This window comes from Saccostrea cucullata, unplaced genomic scaffold, assembly GCF_032062105.1.
Source record: "Saccostrea cucullata isolate Sc308-1 unplaced genomic scaffold, CSIRO_AGI_Scuc_v1 ctg4694, whole genome shotgun sequence".
In the NCBI taxonomy this organism is placed as follows: domain Eukaryota; kingdom Metazoa; phylum Mollusca; class Bivalvia; order Ostreida; family Ostreidae; genus Saccostrea; species Saccostrea cuccullata.
The window spans coordinates 2,777-29,432 of record NW_026940186.1 but is presented as its reverse complement, the minus strand read 5'-3'; the positions used below and the strand labels follow the sequence as shown (position 1 = coordinate 29,432).

Below are 26,656 nucleotides of genomic sequence, written 5' to 3'. Positions count from 1 at the left end.
TATCAGATCCCGGAAGTTCTTGGCCGCCATTACTACACAGGATGTTATTGTCCTAGCCTGGTCATGAGACTCCTTATTTTGTCCACTGTCATTCTAATTTATATAATTCATATTATAAATGCAGGTAAGTAGATAAAATACAATAATTAAAATTCAATTAGTCTCCAAATTATTACATTTATCAATGTTCATCTTCAAAACAATTGTCAAAGATACTGTTTCAAAATTATCTTTGCAATTTACATTAAGATTCTGTGATTCTGATTAATATTACAAATGCAGGTTAGTAGACAAAATAAAGTAATTAAAATTCAATTAGACTCCATATTCAAATTATTACATTCATTAACGTTCAACTACAGATCAATTGTCAAAGATATTTTCGATAACATTATCTTAATGTGTATGATATTGAATAATAATCTCTTTGCAGTACTTTTAATCTACTCAATTTATTTTTTTTTATTGGATGATTAAAGTCTTTCCCGGCAACATGGAATTTTAATATATCCTGTTACCTGTTACATAATCTTTAAATTTCTCTTATCAAGTCTGGTATATTTTATAATCATAGCAGTGAGAGAAAAGCAAAAATAGAAAAAAAGACAAAAAAATTTAAAAGAGAGACTTGACTGTTTACTTCAAGATTGTTTGATAATTTTATGATTAAAACGTATTGTTACATGTATATGTCAAATTTGGAGCACAGAAAACAGGACAACGTTTATCTTAAAATACATGTATTGAGTAGTAACATTCGTACTAATAGAATCCTTGACTTAACGTGACTTGAGAATCTGACTTTGTGTACATTGACGGAATTTAAATGTCCTTTTTATATAAATATAGAATTTTGCAAGAACCAATCAAATATTGCTCATACTAATACATTCAGCAATCCCTTCGTGAGCTAGGTAAAGAAATGTCTTCCCTGTATAAACATTTGCTTTCTTAAAAGTTACATTTATTAACCCTGTATTGATTGTCTTTAAAATCCTTATGTCTAGTAGAATGTATTTAGATTTTTGTTAGATGTATATGTTTGATATTTGTTTTCGTAATATAATTATGTAGATATAAAAGATGAGATAATTTTAAAACAGTACATATTTTGCAACTCCCTTTATAAAGATGTTCAGTTTATATACACTTCATTTAAACTACACTTTCGGAAACTAGCATGCAAAAAATAAACGAAGCCATAAAAGGGGTGGGCAGTTTTTTTTCATCGCACTAACAAAATAACAAAAGTTGCGCAACAAAAAGAAAGATTTTTATTGGATAAAGAAAATCCGTAACCATGGTAATTATCCGACAGTGTAATTAAACTAGATTTATCATAGCGGCATAAATGATAATATTGTTTTTTTGTGGTTTTTGTCTAAAAACTTATTTGTGATAAAGTATTATCTATATAAAATATTAAAAATCCTTCGAATATGTTAACTTTTGTAAATTGACTTGGCGGTAAGCGGGAGAACAATGCTTTCATTCGCAGTTTTTGAAGATGGGGAAATATTCAAAGATATGCAAACGTCAAGAGCTATAATAAATCTCAAAGTAAAAGATCCCAATCATTGGCTCACATTTCTGTTCATTTTGAATTTCTTTGCCTGATCAAATTTTTTTTTATTGGAGTGAGCATCCTATGTCTTCCGTGTGCTCCTTGTCTTGATCAGGAAATATACCGGGGAAAATCTGTCGACAATTCAGTGTGTATAAAGTGGCCTAATAATTAGTATAAAAAACGTCAGTTAGCATTTGTTTCCATGATAAATTATATTTGCTGACAAAATAATTGCTTCGACCATAGAACTTTTGAAATTATGACTTTTATAAAAAAAAAAGAAGACTTTTTTGTTTCAGCAAATTGTTTGTCAATTATTTATTCATTTTATTTCTCTAATACATATTAAATACTTCTGTATTTTAAAGTACATGTATACGTATCCAACATTTTAATATTGTTATACTGATATTTGTTTCAGGAATTTTGCACTCTAGTGTGGAAATGAATTGACTAAAAAACATCACGGATTGGTTAAAAATGAAGCATGTTGGCGTATATACACTACTCCTAAGACGACCCCAAAAAAGATTCAAAATTTTCTGCAATATACTTTCTCTTTCTTAAGAGTACTTAAACATTTGATAATTTTTAATACATATGTATTTACTTGATCAGTCTGACTAATACGAGCCACTACTATTTCACTTCATAGTAGGGACTGGCTTTAGTCAGACTGTTCTATTAATAAACTTATATGTTAAGAAAAAGACACCGGACTAGAAAAACTTAACATGTACTGACAACGGACGTTTTGATTATAAATTGCGATTTCTTAAAGTCTAATATCGAGAATAGACTGTCAGTTGTCTAACACATGTAAAAAAAAATAAGTTTTTATTCATATTTCAAAATAAAAGGACCATTTTAATAAATTTTACATCAGAAATATCTACATTTCAAGCTGGCGATCATAAATTCACACACTGGGATGTGATTGCCAACCAAAACTTCTCAAAATGTTTTGTAGATATCAAATAGATTAATCTTTGTATGGAATACTGAATGTTGTATCTCTTCCCCAAAATTTAAATTAAATCTCGAAATTGGTCAAAAACGTCATATTTTAGGCATTATGTATAAATTTTTGTATGTTTTTAATGACAACGGACGGATATTATCATAACCTTACCTGTCATGACAACGAGCCATTTTCAGTGCTTAACTTTAAAACTTTCTGACAACGGTACTGTCAAAATCTGTATAAATTTTTGTCACTTCAGATCCAATTTTTGTGAAATTTTGAATGAAAAATTAAAAACAATTTGGTTGAACGTTTTCATCTATTTTAACATTAAAGTTGTTATTTTCAATTCTTTTGACAAATTTTGTACCATGCATCATCTGTCCTTAATTCAATTCATATTTTATATATCCAAAATATTAATGCAGATAACGAACAGTATTTAACCTCAATAGTCCATAAGACAATACAAAACTGAAGCAGAGCAAACATGGACCTCTAAAACATTAAAAGATATAATGGAGGAGTGAATATTCCCTACTTCGCGATTTTATTGCAGGCGCTTTAACCCCCTTCTCAACAGTCACGCATTTTAACGCATACACCATTTCCTATTTCTGAAGCAAAATCACGTTATTACCGTTTCCCCGCAATCACGCATTTTCACGCAGTTTAAAAAGTTCATAAAATGTTTAATTTATTGACAAATCCCAACTATTTCATACTTGCTTAATCTCATAAAATAAGAAAAATTATTTTCAAATTAAAATATTACGTCATGATATTATTAACGCTAAACTTTAGAGAAACGTGTACCCTGCTAGAAAGTGCTTGCGGGGAAATGGTATCGTAATATTTCTATGACGTGGGGTTTTAGTTTATTTTGCATAACAATTTTGTAAGTTGTAAAGTTTTAATCTCACAACGGTGTTATATCTAAAATCCTCTAATAACACCTTACGTGTTACTACCCTGCCTCATTTTAAAAAAAATAGCCTTCCCAGACCATAACTTCAGAATCAAAAGTTTAAATTTAAACACAATTTTTAAGTGAAGTTTTGAAGTTTTGCTTTGCAAGTATGAGAATTTGACGAAGGAAAAGCTAAATTATCTAAAATGCTATCATTCAAACAAGGTTTTAAAGTTAGTATTAAATTCTGAATTTTAAAATGACGTCTTAGTTAAGATAAACGTTATCAGTAAATGTGATGTCGTTTACTTCAAATATTAATTTTAGAATTATTTCATGTCGTTATATAAGTGAAACTTAATTCAATCGTAGAGTTCTACATAAATATCGGACTGAAAGCCACACTCATTACGTTCTTGAAATATAAGAAATTTGAATAAAATATTTAAAACAGTTAAATTTTAATATAGTAGCAAACTTAGATCGTAATTCCGGCAGAATTCGTAATATCAGATATCACAATCTTACATATAGATGCTGTAGAATACTAATATAATACAATTGTAGACTACCTTATGCAATATCGATACTCACTCCTCCACTGATCATGATCCAACCTCTGATATTTTGAAGGTCTGTGTTTGCTCTGCTCCTATTTTTATTGTTTTATGAACACTTGATGTTGATTACTGCTCGTTATCTTCATATATTTCATTTAAAGTGTATGTTAATTTGAGTTCTCATTTATCTTCTCCTCCTCTTCCCAGGTAATATTTATGTCCCTCAGTTCTTTTTCCACTGTTCGCCTCCATGATGTTTTTTGGAAGACCAGTCCTTCTTTTTCTTACTGGGGTTCATCTTGTCACACTTCTGATATCATTTCTTTGTCTATCCATCTCCAGGTCCATCGTAGTGTCACACTTCTTATAATCTATCTTTTCCATCTAATATAAGTGCCTTTCTTCTGACATTATTTCTTTTCCTATTCAACTCCATCTCAGTAAAGTAAAAATATCTGATGTTTCCTTGTTTCTTATATTTTTTTGTTGCTGATTCTTTTTGGTCATTATATCCTCAAGATCTTCCCCAGGCACCTGTCATAGAAACTTGATAGCTTGTAAATCCTTACCTACAGCTCAACAAACTTTTAAAGCTCACATGGTTTTTCGCACAAATTAAGGTCACATTGTTGTAATAAAAGTTACCATTTTGGAACTGCAGTACAATGGCATAACCTTTTGTTATATTACATATAAAATGTCAAGCATAAATGTCTTTTAAAATCATAATCTTAAGTTTCCAAAGTAGATGTTTTAAAGGAAAATTTATAAATAAATGGTAAGATGTTTCGACTATACGATTCTACAATAGGTTTTTACAAATTATATAAAATGAGCTTCCCTTGATCCCATGTAGTTGAAAATTTTAAATTTTCTTTTTAAAGGTGAGCATTTTTAAAAAAATCATTGCTCATTTACCATACTCCTCTTTGTTTCGTCGAAATGTAGCGCCAAAAAGCGATAATATTGCATCAGGAAACCACACTAAAGGGTAGGATAATGAAGTATTGTTTATTTTTTTTTAATAGTAGATTCCTTTTATGAAACGGAAATTCTTCTGCATTTACGGTTTGAAACGTTAAAATTTTGCAGTGGGATGAATCTTTCATGATTCTAGATTTTAGAAGTTGACTCTTAAAAATCCCACCTTATTAACATAGAAAGCAGTCACACAGATGAAAAATACTATTATCACATCGAGTTCAGGAATCAAAATGTAATGAAAAAACAAGTTACTGTAATTGTAATGTACCTATGTCTACGTTTCTGCCAAGAGCTATTGCTTTCAAAAGAACGGATAAAAAGACAGTTACAATTGGCAAGAAACTACAAAAATTCAAATGAGAATAGTTGTTATTTTTCAGTTATGAATATATCAAAATTCTACCAATTGATTTGTATGAATTATGTTTCAGTAAATGAAATAAAACTCAAATAATGTACACAAAATACTTTTAAAATGTATTTTGTTGTCTCGATACACAATATCATATCATATCAATGTGACCTTAATTTGTGCGAAAATCCATGTGAGCTTAAAAAGTTTGTTGAGCTGTATATCATCAATCCAATTGGTAATTAATTTTGCTTTATTAAATCTTTTAACTATTTTAATTTTTGCTACAGAACAGCGGATTTTAAATGATTACATACGACATTACGAGGAACTACGATATGATACAGAACAATTTCATAAGGACCATCTAAGGGCAAAAAGATCAACAAGTAAAAATCTGGAACTTAAGTTTTCATCTCATGGAAGGTAGGTTGTAAATTTGTTACTTCGTGGAGAATAAGCTATGACTTTATTGGCACAATTACCTTATAACTTCCAAGATGGTATACAGTAAATGTATCATATTTTGTGTGTACGATATTTGGCGGAAATTCAATTTTCAACAAGTTAGCGTAGATCTGATTTAGCACTGTCTGAAATGCTAGTTATAAAATTAATATACAAGACATTTAGTGATATACATAAATAAGCGGACTCTGCTTTCCGCCAAAAAGCTAAAAGAAGGATATGGAAATAACGAACAGTATTCAATCTCAACGTCCATTAAACATATATACAAAATAAGAGCAGAGCAAACACGGACCACCGAAACATCAGAGGTGGGATCAGGTGCCATGGAGGAGTGAGCATCCCCTGCCGACCGGTCACACCCGCCGTGTGCTCGTTGTCATAATCAGGAAATAACGGAAAAAATCCGTGGTCAATTCAGTGTATAATTAATGGACTAACAATTGGTATGAAAAACGTCAGTCAGCATTTCATTCAATGATAAATTGTACTTGCTGACAAGGTCATTGTATCGACCTAAAAATTTACGAAATGATGACTTTAAACGAGACTGTTGATATTCTTGTTTCATCAACTTCCTTATCAACAATTTTCCTCGTTTTAGAAATTGTTCATACGTAGAGCATGCTCTTGCGTATCGAATCAACTAAGATATAAATACTCCGTATGCAGGTGATGAAGGTATATTGCTGCATAAGTAAGGGAAGTTGACGATAGAAAAGTTAAAGTCATCACGTTTATCATATAGCTTGGTTGTTAGATTACCATTAGAGTCTTTTTCAAGTAAAATATCCAAGTATGAAGCAGAAGTGTCGGACTCTGTGGTATCTTTTATCTCAAGCTCACCAGGATATATCGTGTCGACGTAGGAATGGAAATTATCATTATTAATTGACAATACGTCGTCGATATATCTAAATGTCGAGTTGAAGGCCACAGCAAGTGTTTTCTTCTTTTCACGCAAAAGATTTTGCATAAATTCTGCTTCATATGAATATAAAAATAAGTCTGCTAATAACGGAGCGCAATTGGTACCCATGGGAATTCCAATAGATTGTTGGAATACCTAAAAACCACATAGATATTGTCAATCAGAAACTCAAGCATCTTCTTGATGTCAACTTCAGAGTACTTATGTGTGCAATCAGAATCTGTTTTTACAAAATAATTTTTCAAATGACCAATGACGAGGTAAGTAAACTTACGAGTTCCATTTTTGTTGAAGAAGCAGCTGTCAATGATATCAAAAAGCCTGGATTTTCATTTGTCGTGGGGAATTGTTGTGTATAAAGTTGAAAAGTCGTAAGTTTTTATGCTGTTGATTTTTGTAAAGTCTTGTGATTTCAAATTGTCCAAAAGTTCTATAGAATTTTTAAGTATCCACATCTGATTTACACCACTTCTTGAATATATAGTTGTACAGTACTCTTGAAGTTTTTCCTTCACTACTGTCAATATTTTAGTGAGAAGTAACGAAAGAGGCTTGGTTGAACATTTACTTGCAATGTATCTTTGTTTGTAAGGATTCCGGAATCCAATATATATAAGGTAGTTCAAGTTCATTTTGGCTCTGTGGAATATTAAAAGTATTCAAAACTGACAGGTGATTTTGAAGAATTTCTTCCTTAGAAAGAGAAGAATATGTATAAGTAGGATTACCACTTGTAGAATTAAATCCAAGTTCTTCTAGAATGCAATTTATATAATGAGCCTTACAAACGAAGACAATGTTGTTACCTGCTTTGTCGGCAGGAACCAGTACGTACTGATCGTGTAATCTATCTAATTCTTTTTTCACTTCTGGTTTATTAAACACAGAAGGATAGATGGTTTTCATTTTGCCCCTCAATCTTTTAATACGCGACTTTAACATGGATCTGATACATTTAATCCATTCTGTCAAGGTGTCAATGTCTTCTTTTTCATATCTAGCCCATCGTCTGGCATAATTTTCAACAGAATCCATAATATTTATGAAATTCCGACGCCAGTTGAAGGATCGGGGTTCCCTATATTTAGGACCTTTTAAAATAAGTGATCTAAGGTCCTCATTACGAACTATTTTTACGTCACCTGTAATAACGTGTCCAGCAGGACTATAGTTATAGGGCGAAGAAGAACATGAACACGAAAGGGGATTATTTTTCAGATAGTCGATATCCAGGCCATGTAAAGTGTTTTTGTAATTGAAAAGTTTGGAAGCAATGGTCGATGTATATTTGTAGGAAATACAAGGCGTAGTCTTTAACTTGAAATATGGTGGAATACAAGACTGGACCCTTTTGTGATTAAGAATATTACTTATATTAACCGCGTCAATTCCTTTATTGGCACATTGAAGTTTAAGGAAAAGACGGATTGTTTTAGCTGCATTTTCTTCCGTGAAACGTGCGGGTTTAAAAAGCCTATGATGTGCAATATCCATAATCAAAAAAGCGAGCCTATATTCAGGTGTCGAGGAATCTAAATTTGGATGTTCCTTGGTCTTTTCAAGAAGACTATTTAAAAGTTTCAAAGGGACAGAGTAAAGTTTGGTTCGAATATGATGTAAAAAAATAATACCAAATTAATACGTTTACAGTATTGTAATGATCATCTTGAAGAAAATTGTGACAATTTAGAACTCCATCATAAAACAAATCAAGGTTGTTATATTTTTCTTTTGTCTCTTCACCTATTTACATTTTTATATCTTTATTCTTCATCTTTAGAACATTTATTTTGACCTTTCACCATCAGACAGTGTTTTACGCTGTTTTATAATTTAGGACCTTTCACCATCAGAGTATTTTACGCTGTTTTATATTTTAGGACCTTTTACCACCAGACAGTGTTTTACGCTGTTTTATATTTTAGGGCCTTTTACCACCAGACAATGTTTTACGCTGTTTTATGTTTTAGGACCTTTTACCACCAGACAATGTTTTACGCTGTTTTATATTTTAGGACCTTTTACCACCAGACAGTGTTTTACTCTGTTTTATATTTTAGGACCTTTTACCATCAGAGTATTTTACGCTGTTTTCTATTTTAGGACCTTTCAACATCAGACAATGTTTTACGCTGTTTTATATTTTAGGGCCTTTTACCACCAGACAATGTTTTACGCTGTTTTATGTTTTAGGACCTTTTACCACCAGACAATGTTTTACGCTGTTTTATATTTTAGGATCTTTTACCACCAGACAGTGTTTTACTCTGTTTTATATTTTAGGACCTTTTACCATCAGAGTATTTTACGCTGTTTTCTATTTTAGGACCTTTCAACATCAGACAATGTTTTACGCTGTTTTATATTTTAGGACCTTTTACCATCAGACAATGTTTTACTCTGTTTTATATTTTAGGACCTTTCACCATCAGACAATGTTTTACTCTGTTTATATTTTACCTTTCTCAGACAATGTTTATCTGTTTTCTATTTTAGGACCTTTCACCATCAGACAATGTTTTACTCTGTTTTCTATTTTAGGACCTTTCACCATCAGACAATGTTTTACTCTGTTTTCTATTTTAGGACCTTTCACCATCAGACAATGTTTTACTCTGTTTTCTATTTTAGGACCTTTCATCATCAGACAATGTTTTACTCTGTTTTCTATTTTAGGACCTTTCACCATCAGACAATGTTTTACTCTGTTTTCTATTTTAGGACCTTTCACCATCAGACAATGTTTTACTCTGTTTTCTATTTTAGGACCTTTCACCATCAGACAATGTTTTACTCTGTTTTCTATTTTAGGACCTTTCACCATCAGACAATGTTTTACTCTGTTTTCTATTTTAGGACCTTTCACCATCAGACAATGTTTTACTCTGTTTTCTATTTTAGGACCTTTCACCATCAGACAATGTTTTACTCTGTTTTATATTTTAGGACCTTTTACCATCAGAGTATTTTACGCTGTTTTCTTTTTTAGGACCTTTCAACATCAGACAATGTTTTACTCTGTTTTCTATTTTAGGACCTTTCACCATCAGACAGTGTATTACTCTGTTTTATATTTTAGGACCTTTCATCTAGACCTGCACCCCTCAGACAGTGTATTACTCTGTTTTATATTTTAGGACCTTTTACCACCAGACAATGTTTAACTCCGTTTTATATTTTAGGACCTTTTACCACCAGACAGTGTTTTACGCTGTTTTATATTTTAGGACCTTTTACCACCAGACAGTGTTTTACTATATTTTACTCTGTTTGTGACTGTTTTATATTTTAGGACATTTCATCTAGACCTTCACCCCTCAGACAGTGTCTTCACAGCTGATCACAAATCTCTTCATCCCGACGGGTCAGAGGAACTCGTTGATACCTCCTTTATTTATGATGGCCAAGTACGAGGTATTTATTTAGTGTGTATTTGTGTTTTGAATCAACCGTTACTTTATTGTAAGGTTTCCAAGTGTTTTTTTTTTACATGAAACAAACCAAAGTATACTGTATGTGTATTTACAAAAAAAAAAACTTTATAGTTTATTGCTTACATCACGAATATTCTTTATAAATCATTCAATTTATACGCGGCACAGGCGTATATAGTGCTTTCTTGTTTTGAACATACAGTGAAAACTGTCTTATCCAACACCTGAATAATCAGACACACTGTGAATTCCAACGTTAAATTCTTTCCAATTTTAGTACTTCTCCTTGTTTTTAACACTGTGCTATCCGACACCCTGTCTATAACGATACAAAATTCGTCTCCCAGTGCATGTCGGATTAGACAGGTTTCACTGTATTTTATTGATTCAATCAAAAGGATTGCAAACAAATTATTTACAACTTACTAAGTTCCTCTTTAATGTGCTTATTCTTGATTAGGCTTATCTTTCTAACTAGTGATAACGCTTAATTTGTCAACCGTCAATTGGTGTACTCATACATCAATAATGTAACACACTATTTCATTGATACTTTATAATATTTTTATTTCTAGGAGCTTCAGACAGCAGTGTTTACGGCGCTGTATTACGCGATATATCTCAGAGCTATATTTATATAATGTTTATTTCAGGGTTATATTTATATAATGTTTATTTCAGGGCTATATTTATATAATGTTTATTTCAGGGCTATATTTATATAATGTTTATTTCAGGGCTATATTTATATAATGTTTATTTCAGGGCTATATTTATATAATGTTTATTTCAGGGCTATATTTGTATAATGTTTATTTCTAGGTGCTCCACACAGCAGCGTTCACGGCGCCGTATTACGTGGGATATTTCGGGGCACCATCACGCTGTCACCAGAGGAAATCTATTTCATCGAGCCGGCGGACCGGTACTTCCCGAATTCTGTCCGTCCTTTAGAATTTCACTCCATTATATACAGGGAGGACCATATGAACCTTGACCCCTACAGGTAAACTCTAGGCCGTTTTTTTCATGTTCTTATACACACAGGAAAGAGGCCATATATAAGCGGTATATTATGATATACTATGGTCGATACAATGGCCTTGTCAACGAGTGTAGTTTGTAAAATTGAGTTGGGTGCTGTTTGACGTTTTTCATGCTGGAGGTTGCTCCATTGTTTATACACTGAACTGACGACGGACTTTCCCATTTTCCTGGCTTGGAGAACACGGTAGATGTGACCGGTCGGCAAGGAATGCTCGCTCCGTCATGGCACATGATCCCACTTATGATGTTTTGGAGGTCCGCGTTTGCTCTGTTCCTATTTTGTATTGTTTTGTGGACTTTTGATCTTGATTGATGGATTGATTGTTTACTGTTTAACGTCCCTCTCCAGAATATTTCACTGATATGGAGACGTCACAATTGCTGGTGAAGGGCTGCAAATTTAGGCCTATGCTCGGCACTTAGGGCCATTGAGCAGGGAGGGATCTTTATCGTGCCACACATGCTGTGACACGGGGCCTCGGTTTATACGGTCTCATCCGAAGAACAGCCCCATTTAGTCGCCTTTTACAACAAGCAAGGGGGTACTGAGGACCTATTCTAACCCGGATCCCCACGGGGCCTTTTGATCTTGAATGCTGTTTGTTTTCCCCATATGTTTTACTCTCCTCCTCTTATATGTAGCATTTTCATAATTACTCATATATTTTTTTATTATCTCAAAAGAAGAGAATGTTTTTAATAATTCATTTTTTTTCAATTCATGATAGTAGGTTACTGGCAAATAAGTCGATATTCCTAACAATAAGATACTTTAGTAAACAATTTCATTTCTATTATTATAACCAGAGTTTGCGATAGCTTAAAGTTTTTACTAAAGAGAATCAAAGTATTTTTGTATGGAAGAAATATATGGAGATAACAAACAGTATTCAATTTCAAAAGTCCTTTTGATAAACCTCCTAATTATCAGAAATGTGATCAGTTGTAATGAACGAGTGAACACCCCCTGCCTGCTTCAGAATAATTTTTTTACGTATATATTTTTTTCCAATTCAAGAATGTACATTTTTTGCTACTGAATAGAAAAAAAGAATAAAATTCCACGTTATCTTTATTTGTTTTCATTGAGTTTAAGGGAGTTAACGCTTTGAGATTGCAAAGCTTTCTTTAGCGAAATTTCATAGTGAATCATTAAATTTGCGTTTTTATTATGTTTTCTAATGGTACGCCGGTCGTCTTACAATTTTTCAATTATCTGGTTTATCTCAGCATTTTGTATTTCCCCTCTATGCGATTTCTGATACTGATATTAACTTTTGTTGATTATCTTAACATTTTTCATTTATGGAAGAAATCATTTATTTAATATTCTCAGACACAAACGTGCCAGCACCGGACTTGATGGGAGTTGTGGACTGGACAAATATCAGGACTGGATGTCAGAAAGAAGTCACACAGACGAAAAATTGTATGTAAGTCAGATGATTATACAATCGGAAATATAATTGATTCCGGAATATAAAAGTAAGACAATTTAATTATAATAGAAGTATTACAAGAGAGTAAATTAAAGTCGGTAAAGTGACTGTGCACATCCAACTCACTATGTAAGAACTGTGATGTTTTTTTTTAATTATACATGACCTTTAATTTTTTATGTCTTGTCTCTGTAATTTTCTTACGGTAGAGCGATGTCCATGGTCACTATAGGTCTAGTAGCATGTACAGTAGGGATTCCAACAGTAAACCCCACCGTACAAAGAGAGCTCCCCCAGGGAGCAGTTGTTATTCCAAACCTGAGCGGACGTGTAATCTGTATCTCAGAGCAGATCCTGTGTTGTTTAACGCCACAAGAAAAAATGGGGTGAGTAGCTAATTGTGACACTTGTAACATTTATATATGTAATTAAACTATTGGGTGCTAGCAATGAAACATATGGAAATAACAAAGAGAATTCAAGATCAGTCCATAAAACAATACAAAATAAGAGCAGAGCAAATACGGACCTCGGAAACGTCAGAGGTGGAATCAGGTGCCATGGAAGAGTAAGTATCCCCTGCTGACTGGTCACACCCGCCGTGTGCTCCTTGTCATGATCAGGAAATAACATAAAAACTGTCGTCTATCCAGTGAATAAATAACGGACTAACAATTAATATGAAAAGCGTCAGTCAACATTTGACTCAATGACACATTGTATTTGCTGACAAGGTCATTGTATCGACCATAAAACTTACGAAATGATGATTTTAAACGAGACTGCTGATATTCATGTTTTATCAACTTACTTGTAAATAATTTACCTCACTTTAGAAATTGTTCATACGTTGAGCATGTTGTTTCTTTATAAATCATTGTCTATCTGTAAATGTAAATGATGTTTCTATATAAATCATTGTTTTTTTACATTAAATGTAAATATTGTTTCTCTATAAATCATTTTAAATTACTGTTAATGTAAATGAATTTTATCTATAAATCACTATTTTACTGTCAATATTTTAATAAATTATTTTTCCGATAAATATCATTCTTTTATTCGAATGTAAATGTTGTTTCTCTATAAATTATTGTTTCAATGTTAATGTAAATTTTGTTTCTCTATCAATCATTGTTTTAATGTTAATGTAAGTGTTGTTTTTCTATAAATCTATATAAATGATTTTCCTCTATAAGTCATTGTTTTACAGTTAAAGCAATTGATTTTTCTCTATAAAATACTGTTTACTCTCATTATGAATGAATTTCATGTATAAATCATTGTTTTAGTGTAAATGTAAGTGTTGTCTCTCTAAATCAGTGTTTTACTGTCAATATCAATGATTTTTCATATAAATGGTTTTCTCTATAAACCATTGCTTTAAAGTCAATATCAATGATTTTTCACATAAATGGTTTTCTCTATAAACCATTGCTTTAAAGTCAATATCAATGAATTTTCTCTATAAATCACTGTTTTACTTTCAATATAAATACTATATCTTTATAAATTAGGATGTGGCGGCGGCTAAGGATGAAATCCTGGCTTTGTTCTCAAACCATGTGTCCGCCATTAACCAGATCTACAGTTCTACCAAGTTTCAGACGTTTTGGGGTAACACTCCAGGGACGCCATGTTTTGAAGGAATGAATTTTAGGATTCAGAGAACAACGGTAAGACGCCATTGTACAAATATCAGGAATATGTTACAATGTGTTATTGGTTAGATGCCAAAGTTCAAATATCAGGAATATATTAAAATTCATTATTGCATTATTTTCAGGCATTTGTTATAATTTATTATTGTATCATAATCATTACGTAATTTTTTGTAGTTTTATTGTAGAGATAGCTTGGATATGTTATTGATGACTTTGCATGAACATTTGTAATCTGTTATGAATAACATTTATACACTTTTGTAAAATCTGTGATGGTTAACATAGAACAGAAAGATAAAATAGATTGTGTGGATATCTGAAAGAACAATTTACCTTTGATACTTTATGGTTCATAATTTACAAATAAACTAAATATCCAAGTTTTACATTTTACAAGTATTATAGATTATACATTTGATAAATATCAAAAATATTACAATTTTCATTTTAAATTCACCTGAAATATACGAGAATTCCACATATACAGACCCAGCACTAAATATGTTAAAAAGCTGCAACTTACATGTAACAGAACTTTGAATATGTTACAGTTGATATGCACTTATAAAAAAATCTTAATTTTGTTTTTACTGTTTATACACACTGCTCGATATACATGTATACATATATTTCCGTCTCTTCATAAAAGCAAAAGTAAGGTACAGTAAAACTCGTTTAGTACGGACACGGATATTGCAAATTCATGGATATACGCAATTATCTTGGGTCCCCAGCTATATAAAGTTAACAAACAAATACGGATACAGTGTGTAAGGAATGTCGGATAAAGCGAAGTAATTTCCAAAGTCTCAGGGATTTTATTATAACCGATTTTTACTGTATTTAACACAAGATAATGACGGACGAATCTCTAAAGTGCACGACCTATCTACGGACGAACGCTCTCAGCTTCTGTAACCCAAACATTGACGTCAGCAACTTTCTGAACCTGAACTCTCTGGACGATCACGATCCATTCTGTCTGGCCTTCGCCTTTACCTATCGGGACTTCTCTGGAGGGACCCTAGGACTGGCATGGGTGGGGTCTCCCTCAGGTATGTTTATATTGTTCCACTTATTTATAATTTTTCTTATCGGGACTTCTCTGGAGTAGCTGCAATAATGTAGCCCTCTCCGATTTTTTTATCTGATATTTTCTGGAGATCGCTACAATTCCATAGCATCTCCATTATGTTGCATACCGGTATTTTTTTTTTTAAATACGAGCGACTGCAGGCCGAATAAATTGTATTAACATTCAACTTACTTCTAATAAGATTTTTATTCACTGTCGACATCATAGCTCGTTAAACGCGAAAACTATGTAAAATAAATCTGTGTGATTCTTCTCGCTTATTCCGCAGCCATGACAGTTCAAGCGTGACGTAGTGAGATTTGCGCTTGAAATTTTAAATAACTCAATAAAGCAAATGTCGATGTTAATAAATAATTGTGATGAATAGTAACACTAAACATCGATGAATAAAATCAATCCATGTGTCATTCTTTCGTAAACAGCGATATTTAGGCTTAAAATAAGGCAATTCCAAAGAAATCCGCTCCCTATAGATCCTTAATCTCATTGGCTGTCTCAAAATAAAATCAGTAAAGGTCAGTAAACATGGCGGATAAATTTAAGTTGTGATGTTGACATACACGAAAAATACCGATATATGTATTGTTCTGTATATTTTATGATCGATTTATGTCTTTGATAACTACATTTTGGAAGTTCAGGTAAGGCATATAAATAAAATAACCGTTTACCGACAATTTGAGCCGAAATCCGTGCGGGAGAGGATCACTCCCGCGATTGCACCATTAGGGAGATCCTAAGTAGCCCTCCCCCCCAAAAAAAATCGCAGAGGGCTACATTATTGCAGCTACTTTGGAGGGACCCTAGGTCTGACCTGGATGGGATTCCCAACGATATGTATTTTTTACTTAATGTAATTTTTTAAAAACCTGTATTGGAGATAAAAATATCCCAACAGAATATCGTTGGGATCAACTTTTGTTTTCTTTCACTTGATGATACTTTTATTCTTCTTTGCACATGTAAAGACACCAATATTTCAGGTGCCTATCGTATATAGGGATCCATTAAAAGTAATGCTTATTGTACCTGTCTACAAGTGAGACACTGATGCTTACTCCTCCATGGCAAAACTGTAAAAAACATTAGATTAAGTCATAAAAAACTTTGAAATTTGCAGTCCGTACAATAGTTTCACTAGGTATTGGGCATATTTCTAGACATGGTTAGTAATTCTGGAATTTATATGTAACTTTAACTGCATATCTAAGACATCTAAGTATCTATCCGATCCGATCAACAGTAACCTGAAAATTTACTAATCTAGACAACTGCTGTAAGAAGCACACTAGTTAAAATCATTAGGTTTGTCTTTCAGTGCACTATCGTAATGTTTCCAGGTCGATGTCTGCATTATTTTAATTAACTGGAGTTGTGAGTATAGTATCTTTTTTGTAATCTTCAAATTTGATCTACAGTTACATTATATATTTCATGTAGCTGCAGCGGGGGGCGTATGTGAGCGTTATAAAACAGTTAGGGAGCAGGGTAGAGCTGTACAGAAGAGTCTGAACACCGGAATAGTTACACTCATCAACTACGCACGCCGTGTTCCACCGAGAGTATCACACTTAACATTCGCTCACGAAGTAGGACACAACTTTGGATCTCCGGTAAGTATGACATAATTACACCCGCCGTGTTCCATCGTGGGTCTCACACCTAAAGTTTGCTCATGAAACAGGACATTACCTTGCCTCTCCGGTAAGTATGATTTATAATTACGCCCGCCGTGTTCCACCGCGGGTTTTTTGATAACCGTCCACCGCGGGTTTCACACCTAAAGTTCGCTCACGAAGCGGGATATAACTTTGGCTCCCTGGTAAGTATGGTATTATGTTTATGTCCGCCGTGTTTCACCGCGGGACTCACACCTAAAGTTTGCTCATAAAACAGGACATTACTTTGGCTCTCCGGTAAGTATGATTTATAATAACAACCGCCGTGTTCCGCCGCGGGTCTCACACCTCAAGTTCGCTCAAGACGTGGGACACGACTTTGGCTCTCCGGTATATTATTTCGCTTACATATTCTTAACCAAAGAAGACGTTCTTTAACACACAGTTGAATACATGTGTAATTATGTACGACATAAAAGGCTTTGAAACATGAATTTTCGGTACGAAGACAATCATGCAGTACCTCTTTAAATCAATACATTTAAGTTAGGGTCTTTATTCATTATTCATTCAATCAATCCTTTACTTTGTCAAATTGATTAACATTTGTACAGCATGAAAGATGTTTTTCGCGCTATCTTTAAAATGATAAATTCTTATGTTACCTTTTTTTTAATACTTAAGTTAGAGAAAAGTTAACTTTTGTTATTTCTTTTCAGCATGATAATGGAGAAATTTGCGCCCCGGGAGGGGATCAGGGCAATTTTATCATGTATCCAAGCGCGACCAAGGGTAACCGCCCTAACAACGATCATTTCTCTAAGTGCAGTAAGGGAAATATCACGTTAGTCTTAGACGCGGTAGTCAACGAGAGAAACGGGAAGTCTAACTGCTTTAAATGTTAGTAGCACATTATATAGTTACTGTACATATCAAAGGAGAAAAGTCTCATCTTATAGTAGCTGTAAACATCATAGGAGAAAGTAACATAATCCAACTTAAAAGAAAAGTATAATTGGTAAATGAAGTCATGATAAGCAGTAAGAAATACTATTTCTCAACACAATAGGATCATTTATTAATCGTTCTCATAGGCTTACTCTTTTTAAGATTTTTTTTAGATTTCAAAAATATCTAAGTTAGGAATTTGAGAAAATTAAGGAACATATATTAATGAACATTTGATGGGATCTAACATTAGTTTGCCGTATAAAATAAAAAAAAAATCATATGAGTAAATTTCTTTTAAGCATCGGGCGCGGCATTCTGCGGTAATGGTATAGTAGAGTCGGGGGAGCAGTGTGATTGCGGATATAAGGATGAGTGTACAGACAGGTGCTGCCACCCTCGGAGTAGTGACCCCAACGACAAACTGATGTGTACATACAGAGATCCGTCATATAAATGCAGGTGAGGATTTAATTATTAGTTTTTATGCCCCGCGATGAATATGACCGGGGCATATAGTGTTTGTCATGTCCGTCTTCCGTCCCTCTGTCCTTCCGTCTCTCCATCTCTTTGCATTGAGTTCTGTTAAAAGCTATTCAAAGAAACTATCGAAGATAATTTCATCAAACTTCATATGCTGATAGATATTGATGAGAGCTATGCAACTGTATCAACATCTTTTGACCTTGACCTTTCCTTTGACCTTGACCTCACTTTTCTTAAATGGGTGTTTAGCTCAGTTTAAAACATACCATTCAAGATGGTGTTATCAAACTTTACATGTTGATACAAACTTGCACGGATGATGCATCTCAGGATGAACATTACCGTACTTGATTCGGATGCTGGATATAACCTACATTTTACAGATGAGTGACCAGGTTAAAGTTTTTGGAGCAGGTCCATTCCTAAGTAACTATAAGCCCAACCTGAACCAAACTTGCATGGAGGATGCATCTAGGGATGGACACTACCAGACTCGCTTTGGATGCAGGATCTGACCTATATTTTGAATCCTAAGTAACTACAAGCTTTACCTGAACCAAATTTGCATGGACGATGCATCTAGGGATGGACACTACCAGACTTGCTTCGGATGCTGGATCTGACCTATATTTTTCAAACAAGCAATTCATCTGCATCACCATTCAAGATATCGTGATCAATATTTACACACATACAAATTTTCATGTTGCTTTACTAATATAGCCTCGGCGGGGCATTCATGTCATATGGACATATTTCTAGTTTTTAATTTTATGAAATATTTGTTATATAATACAAAGGCGTTTGTACATCCGATATGAACACTGACACGCCCCCCTGTATTACACACCCTGTATCAGCACCCTTTATTTAACATTTCGGGAACATCCCTGTACTTCCATACGGAGTACCTCGAATCTTTTCACTATCATATTCAATGTGTTATTTTCATTTGAACACACAAGGAGCTTAACAGGGCCTAAAATAAAATATTGTTTGTTTGCAGTTGCCGACCGACCCACTGAGAATGCACCCGACCCAATCTTTTTTTAGCCATTTTGTAATATTTTTTTCTCCAATTTTTCAGGATATTAAAACTGTTTCATTTTCAATTTTTGTCTTCATCAATCATTAAATTATTCCAAGAGTGCAGTTTATTCATGTATAATAGGCCTATGAAAAACTCTGTTTTATGTTATCTAACAAAAATCTGGAAACGATTTTTTTTTTTCAAAAAAAAAAATTGCCTACCTACCTACCAAGACTAAAAATTATAGGTCTGCAACTGCAAACAAAGAATTTTTTAAGCTTGGCCTAGCTGACGTTATCATTTAACGACGTCACCATGTAAGATAGGGGGTGTGATACAGATTTTGTCATGTATTAATCTGTATGTAATTAAAATCATATCTAACACATTAGAAAACAGAATTTGTTGGATAAAAAATTGAAATGGATTAGGAAAATATCACCTGTTTTTTTTTTAATGTTCATACCTTAAAGTAGTAATATTCTTTCTAGATGTCTGTACAATGTAACTATAAAAACCTATTATAACATACAATGGTTGAAACTACATTTCGTTTTGAAAAGCAGTCATTCTTAAATACTTTGGTATCATTAAAGTTTGTGGGGGCCAATTTCTAGCTTTGTATCAAAGTTGACATGTTCTGTTTGGGAAGCAATTTAATATGTATATCACTTATATCTAGAAAAGAATATGACTTTGATGCGCTACAATATTAATTCCCAGAGAATATTAACTCATCGATGAAGAATGCACAAGAATTCTGCTCATATGTAGCCAACGAATTTTATTTCTTCATATTGTTCATATTTATCACACAGTAAAGATTCTTGAATTTCTTTGCAGCCCGACAGAAGGACCTTGCTGTACTGAAGATTGTAATTTTAAATCAAACAATTCCTATATCTGCCGAGCCTCCACCGACTGTAGTCTAAATGAAACATGCAAATATCCTTTTGCCAACAATGATTCCTAGTTACAATTTAAGTTGATATATATTCAAAACTTCTAAAAAGCAAGAATACAGTCATTTTTTGGGCACTTCTATATAATTATTTAGAATCAAATTCATCAAAATTTGAAATTGTTTTATATACATCATGGAACGTAGCCAACAAAATTGATGTCAATGCAATTTAATAGTAAATCGGGTAATGAAAATTGTTCATATCCATTAGATATAGAGAAAATGAAGCTAAAAAGTATGTTTAATCAATACAAATCGAGAGCAAAGATTTCGTTTCTTGTGGTTTAAAGGAGTAAATCTTATAGTATGATCTTGTTCTTATTCATACAATTGTTTAAAGAATGGCAGTCCTCTATGCCACCTGATCCAATCTTTGATTTTTTAGAGGTCTATGTCTGCTCGGTTCCTGATTTTTGTCGTTAGAATGGACTTTTGAGCTTGATATATTTACCTGTAAGTAGGAATGTTAGTAGCAAATTGAACAAAATAAAAAACATTACTTCTTAACCTGTATACCGGAACTAGCGCAGAGTGTCCAGTTTCTGAAAATAAACCGGACATGACCTACTGTAACGACTATACTCAAGTCTGCATAAACGGGGTAAGATTGAATGTACATTTCTTTAACAAATCGTTCTCTGCATTTATTGTTCTTATACTTAGATAAATACAGATGATGTACATAATTCATTCTAATAATATGGTATGTAGATATGTTGATGCAAAAATCTCCAAGGTGTAGTGGATCGAATTGTAATGAAAGAGTGTTTTTTCACAAAAATAGTTTTTTAATTGAAGATGTTTTTTTTGCAAAATTTAGCCATTACTCTCTCCTCCCCTTTATTGTGAAGGGACTGACTGTTATTTACAGGAGTACTAGTTCTGTTTGTAGGTCTGCGAAGGATCCCTCTGTAAAAGAATAGGTTATAACAATACGTCATCACGTGGTCAGTGGGACGAATGCTACATCAGCAAGTCTGGTTCCCTCTCTGTGGTTGATAAAGAAAGACTGTGTTACTTGGCTTGTAAACAAGGTTTGATTTTCTACATTATATAAAATGAGTCTTTAAAATATTAAAAATAATACCAATGCTTGTTTACAGATCTTTTGTGTCGATATAAATACATTATTCCCCAGGTTTATTGGGAAAAAATTCTGAATGATTATTAAAGTCTCAAATTCATTTACTTATCTATACCAATAAATATTTACAATAAAAAGCAACCATTTATCTAAGTTTTTGTGTTAAAAAGTATAATCCTTCCATTTCTCCAAAAGATGCCAACGAGACGTGTTATGTTTCGGAAGATGACGGAATTCCAAAGGCATTCAGTGACCTAGTTACAAAAGTGAAGAATTTGCGTGGAGATACTTCACACATTTCAGTTGCCTCAGGTATAAAGCATAATTATAAACTGAAACAATAGCCTAATTTTTACACATTTTACAAAAGAAAGACACTGTGCAGCTAGGTTAAGGACTCCCAAAGTTTTATCAGTCTATATGCAGAGCTTTCAGATTCGATTATAACGTCACGGTGAAACTGTAATGAGTTTCGGCGAATAAATTATAATTTTCTCTTTTTAATACACTTTTACATAGTTTGATTTCTAATAATCATTGTAAACATAAATTAATGTGTAACTTATCTTGTTATAAAACTGTTTGAATGTAAAATCAAAACCAATTTGATCTCGCTGTTCTGACAGAAATGACGTCAAATACTACTTTGACATGCAGCTTTCTGTACTTGAGATGCAGATCAAGCCATTGTATCTACTTATAATTATGAAAATTAAAACTGAATAAGAGTGATCTGACTAAAGTTGTCATATTTTTGAAACAATACTCAATATTTCCACAGTCTTGTTAAATTGGTAACTAATAGGTCCCTTATAAAGCCGCAGTCATGCACTTTTTATACATATATTTACATCCACTGAATATTTTCTCCTTTATTTCTTAAGAAACCCCATTGCGTTCATCACTGTATAAACTACAGCAGGCATTTCGCCTGTACAGATTTCTTCATCGTGGCTGTTCCATCAATGAAACGTATAAAGACGTTCGCATCATTAATATAATAATTAATTTTTTTAATCCTACTTTAATTGATTATTTAAACAGATATAAATATAAACAATAAAATGCTTTCTTTGTTTGTTGTTATTGGAATGAACGGTCGCAGCTATTGCAGAAAAAACTTACATAACCCGCTTACACGGGTTATGTATTTTTTCTGCAACAGCTGCTTCCGTTCATTCCAGTAATAACAAACAAAGAAAGCATTTTATTGTTTAAAAACGTACTACAATCACAGACACAACCCCTCGAAAATCTCAAAAGTTCAACGATATTAAAATGTTTTAAGGCATGTTTCCTATGGGTGGCCTTAACCTAGCTGCATGATGTCAGTCTACCAGCTAAACGTCCTGATAACTGTGATGACCTTAAGAATTATATCACCAACGTTCACCTTTTAAGTAATTACATGTAATATTATGAGATAACGTACAGTACCCAATATTCATTTCTTATATGTCGATACGATATATCTTGGTGAGCTTGAGATAAGAGATTCCACAGAGTCGGAGACATCTGATTCATGTTTGGATATTTTACTTGAAAAGGACGTAAATGGTAATCTTACAACCAAGCTTTATGATAAACTTGATAACGTTATTATTTCTATCGTCAACATTCCTTACCAAAGGTATATGACTTCATCACCTGCATACGGAGTTTGTCAGGTAAATTATTGACAATCAAATTGCCGAAAAAATATTAGCAGTCTCGTTTAAAAGCCATCATTTCCTAAGATTTATGGTCGATACCATGATCTTATCAGCAAATACAATTTCTCCGTTTTGTAAACGAAGGTCCGAGTTATCATTCTTGGTACACTGTATTAGAAGTTTTATTTTGACATTATGAAAAATTTAACAAGCAACAAAAATCAAATTAACGACATTATGAAGTTTATATAACAACTTGAATTCATTTATTTTATCAATTTTCTATAAACGTATAAAGTCTTGTAAATGTAAAATACTTGATAACTGTCGAATGATAGGAGAAAGTCTCTCGTAAAACATGGCGCACCGGAATTTATCTAATGGACTAGATTCACTGGTTTAATAATTAAAAAAATACTCAATTTAATGTGAAATTGTCGCTATTATCTTGACCTAATCATTAATACTGAAAGAAAAAATATCAATATTCACGGCTATTGTGACGTAATTTGTATAATTTAAAGGCACACCCTGTAACAACTATCAAGGCTATTGTGACGTAATTTGTACATTTTAGGCACACCCTGTTACAACTATCAAGGCTATTGTGATGTAACTTGTACATTTTAAGCACACACGAATATCAAGGCTACTGTGACTTAATTTTTAAAATTTAGGCACACCCTGTAAAAACTATCAAGGCTACTGTGACTTAATTTTTGAAATTTAGGCACACCCTGTAACAACTATCAAGGAAATTGTGACGTTATTTGTACATTTTAGACACACCCTGTAACAACTATCAAGGCTATTGAGACATAATTTGTATATTTTAGGTACACCCAGTAACAACTATCAAGGTTATTGTGATGTTACTTGTACATTTTAGGCACACCCTGTAACAATTATGAAGGCTATTGTGACGTTTTCCATAGATGTAGAGGTGTGGACAACGAGGGACCTCTAGAACGACTGAAAAATTTGATCTTTGGAGAAGAAACTCTCACCACAATCAAAAACTGGATCATTGTATGTAATTAAGCTTCAATTCTATTGATTGTTTGTAAAATCAGTGATATGATTATTATTTCGCTCATTGTGGTCGGGGTCGTGATTCCGTTTATTTTTATTCGAACGTTGGTGAGGTGATGCTAATTGTGGTCGGTTTTGTGATTCTGTTGATTTTTACAGGAACATTGTAGGGATTTGATGCTACATTTAATTGTGGTTGGGACACGGATTCTGTATATTTTTTACAGGAAAACTGGTGGGGTGTGATGTTAATTGTAGTCGGGTTCGTGATTTTGTTTATTTTAACAGGAACACTGGATGAGTGTTATGCTAAATAGTCGGGATCGTGATCCTGTTTTTTTTTTCAGGAAAACTGGTGGGGTGTAATGTTAATTGTAGTCGGGTTCGTGATTCTGTTTAATTTTACAGAAACACTGGTTGGTTGTAAAAATAACTGTAGTCGGGCTCGTGATTCTGTTATTTTTTTTACAGGAGAACTTGTGGGTTGTGATGCTAATCGTGGTCGGGTTCGTGATTCTGTTTATTTTTACAGGAACATTGGTGGGGTGTGATGCTAATTGTGGTCGGGGTTGTGATTGTAATGGGTATCTTCATCAAAGTATGCTCTGTAAACACACCAAGTGAAGACCCAAAACTGAAGAAATTTAGAAAAAAGGTTTGTAAATAAACATTAGTGATCACATTAACAAGAAAGTTTAAAAAAAAAACTCATATAGAAGAAAAATCAGATGTTATGTAAAAAAACTTCATAGGTGAAAAAAATGCTTTCCAAACATATTTGATAAAACATTTACATCAAATTTATTACCGCCAGCTTTGAAAAGTTTATGACAGTGAAAATCAAAATGCAACAATTTATTTAGGAAAATGTATTCTTTTAAAGAAATATTTAAAAAAAAGTGATTTATCTCATACGTGTTGGGGATACAGGCTATTGGATAAATTTGTGCTTTGTCAACGGGTAGATGCTTTATCAATAGCACTTCCGGTTTTGACACGATCCCTCGCTTCAAGATTTAATTTTATGAAACTTTTATTTGAGAAAATTGTTGCCCTTATATAATGAATGATATAGGGCAATAATATCGTTAAAAGCAAGAAAAAGACTTGTATATGTCAAAGAAGTGTCTTATTTTATCAAGGAACCTGTATTGGCTACTTGAAGACAGATGTTACCTCCACCCCCCACCCCTTAAATCGTTTTCGGAGAAAGTAAAGCCTACCAGTTAAGTTGTTATCATAAGACTCCTTTGACATCTTCAACAATGCTTTTTTATATTATACTACGTATGCCTACCTTGTAATGTAGGTGTAACTTACCATGGATCAGCAATGAATCCAGACAACTAGACCCCTAGTCTTGCCTAACACGTTTTGTACTGCCATCGTAAAAAGAGTTGATTTTTACGATCCCCATATTCCTAACAACTTTCCGATATCGTTGAAATGTTGAAATATGATTATAAACCATTTCAACTCGTTGGATAAAGCCAATATCAAATCAAACAATATAGATATCCTCTATATATTAAAATTTTAGAATAAAAAGGAAAGAGGGCCGGTGAAAAATCCTGGACCGTATTACATAGGAGGAAAAAACAATGGAATAGAGAATGGACGAGGAGGAATGGGGAATAACAGACGGAATATGGAAATGGGGAAAGTCTAGATTAGATCAGTAAAAGTACAGCATATAGACGTGAACAGTGAAAGAAGTCAACAATGCATACCTGGCTCCAAAATCACAAACTAAGAACAGATTCTATCCGAAAATTTAAATCAATTTACATATTGAAAAAAAAAATAATGAAGCAGAATTTTCTACATGCCTGTAAAATTTGTATATAACACATACTTGCAAATTCAACGAAGGGATATTCATAACATTCCAAAGTAAAATATTTGACTAATAAGTATTTTCTCAATTTATGATCTTAAGGACTGTTATAAAAAGCACTATAAATGAATGGGATAACACTTTCTGAGATGTTAATTTTAGTGTACAAATTTTATATGTTTATCTAGAGGAACAGTTGTTTATGATTTTCTATTGTGCCAAAGTTTGATCAAATTTAAATCTAAACTGCTGTGTCCTGATAAAGAGTGTTTCTATGTTTCCTTTTTTATTGAATGAAAGGAACTCTTATTTGTTTCATTGTATATATCATGACATATTATGATTAAATACTTGTTTGCTTTTATGTAACTTAATAAATTGTACCTGATACATTAGATAGCATGGGTAATAACAGTATATTGTGAGAGATTTTTTTCGTTTCTCATTTTATCTGACGATTACTGAATGTATAAATGATACACATCTACTTTAGATGATTAGAAAAACAATTTTACCTTTTAATGTCTGATTTGTAATTCTGCACATGAAAAGATTAGTATACACTTATCCACTGGTTATGAGTGGGAA

General features: G+C 32.9%; 1 protein-coding gene across 3 annotated transcripts; it reads left to right on the top strand.

The window, feature by feature from the left end:
• Window positions 1–26,342, top strand: LOC134254929 (disintegrin and metalloproteinase domain-containing protein 10-like). 3 transcript variants are annotated; one of them, XM_062737452.1, is made up of 18 exons: window positions 1–124; window positions 5,628–5,763; window positions 10,029–10,150; window positions 10,993–11,176; window positions 12,554–12,650; window positions 12,866–13,042; window positions 14,174–14,332; window positions 15,174–15,375; window positions 16,857–17,029; window positions 17,755–17,935; window positions 18,286–18,445; window positions 20,343–20,444; window positions 20,980–21,064; window positions 21,356–21,497; window positions 21,743–21,859; window positions 24,089–24,228; window positions 24,764–24,886; window positions 25,772–26,342. In XM_062737452.1, the coding sequence occupies exons 1-18, from the start codon at window positions 64–66 to the stop codon at window positions 25,898–25,900; spliced, it is 2,490 nt and encodes an 829-aa protein (XP_062593436.1). In that variant the 5' UTR covers window positions 1–63; the 3' UTR covers window positions 25,901–26,342. The 3 variants fall into 3 exon arrangements, with proteins under 3 accessions (XP_062593436.1, XP_062593437.1, XP_062593438.1); XM_062737453.1 differs by lacking the exons at window positions 24,764–24,886; window positions 25,772–26,342 and adding an exon at window positions 24,459–24,727; XM_062737454.1 differs by lacking the exons at window positions 24,089–24,228; window positions 24,764–24,886; window positions 25,772–26,342 and adding an exon at window positions 23,724–23,791.
• Window positions 26,343–26,656: the final 314 nt, after the last annotated feature.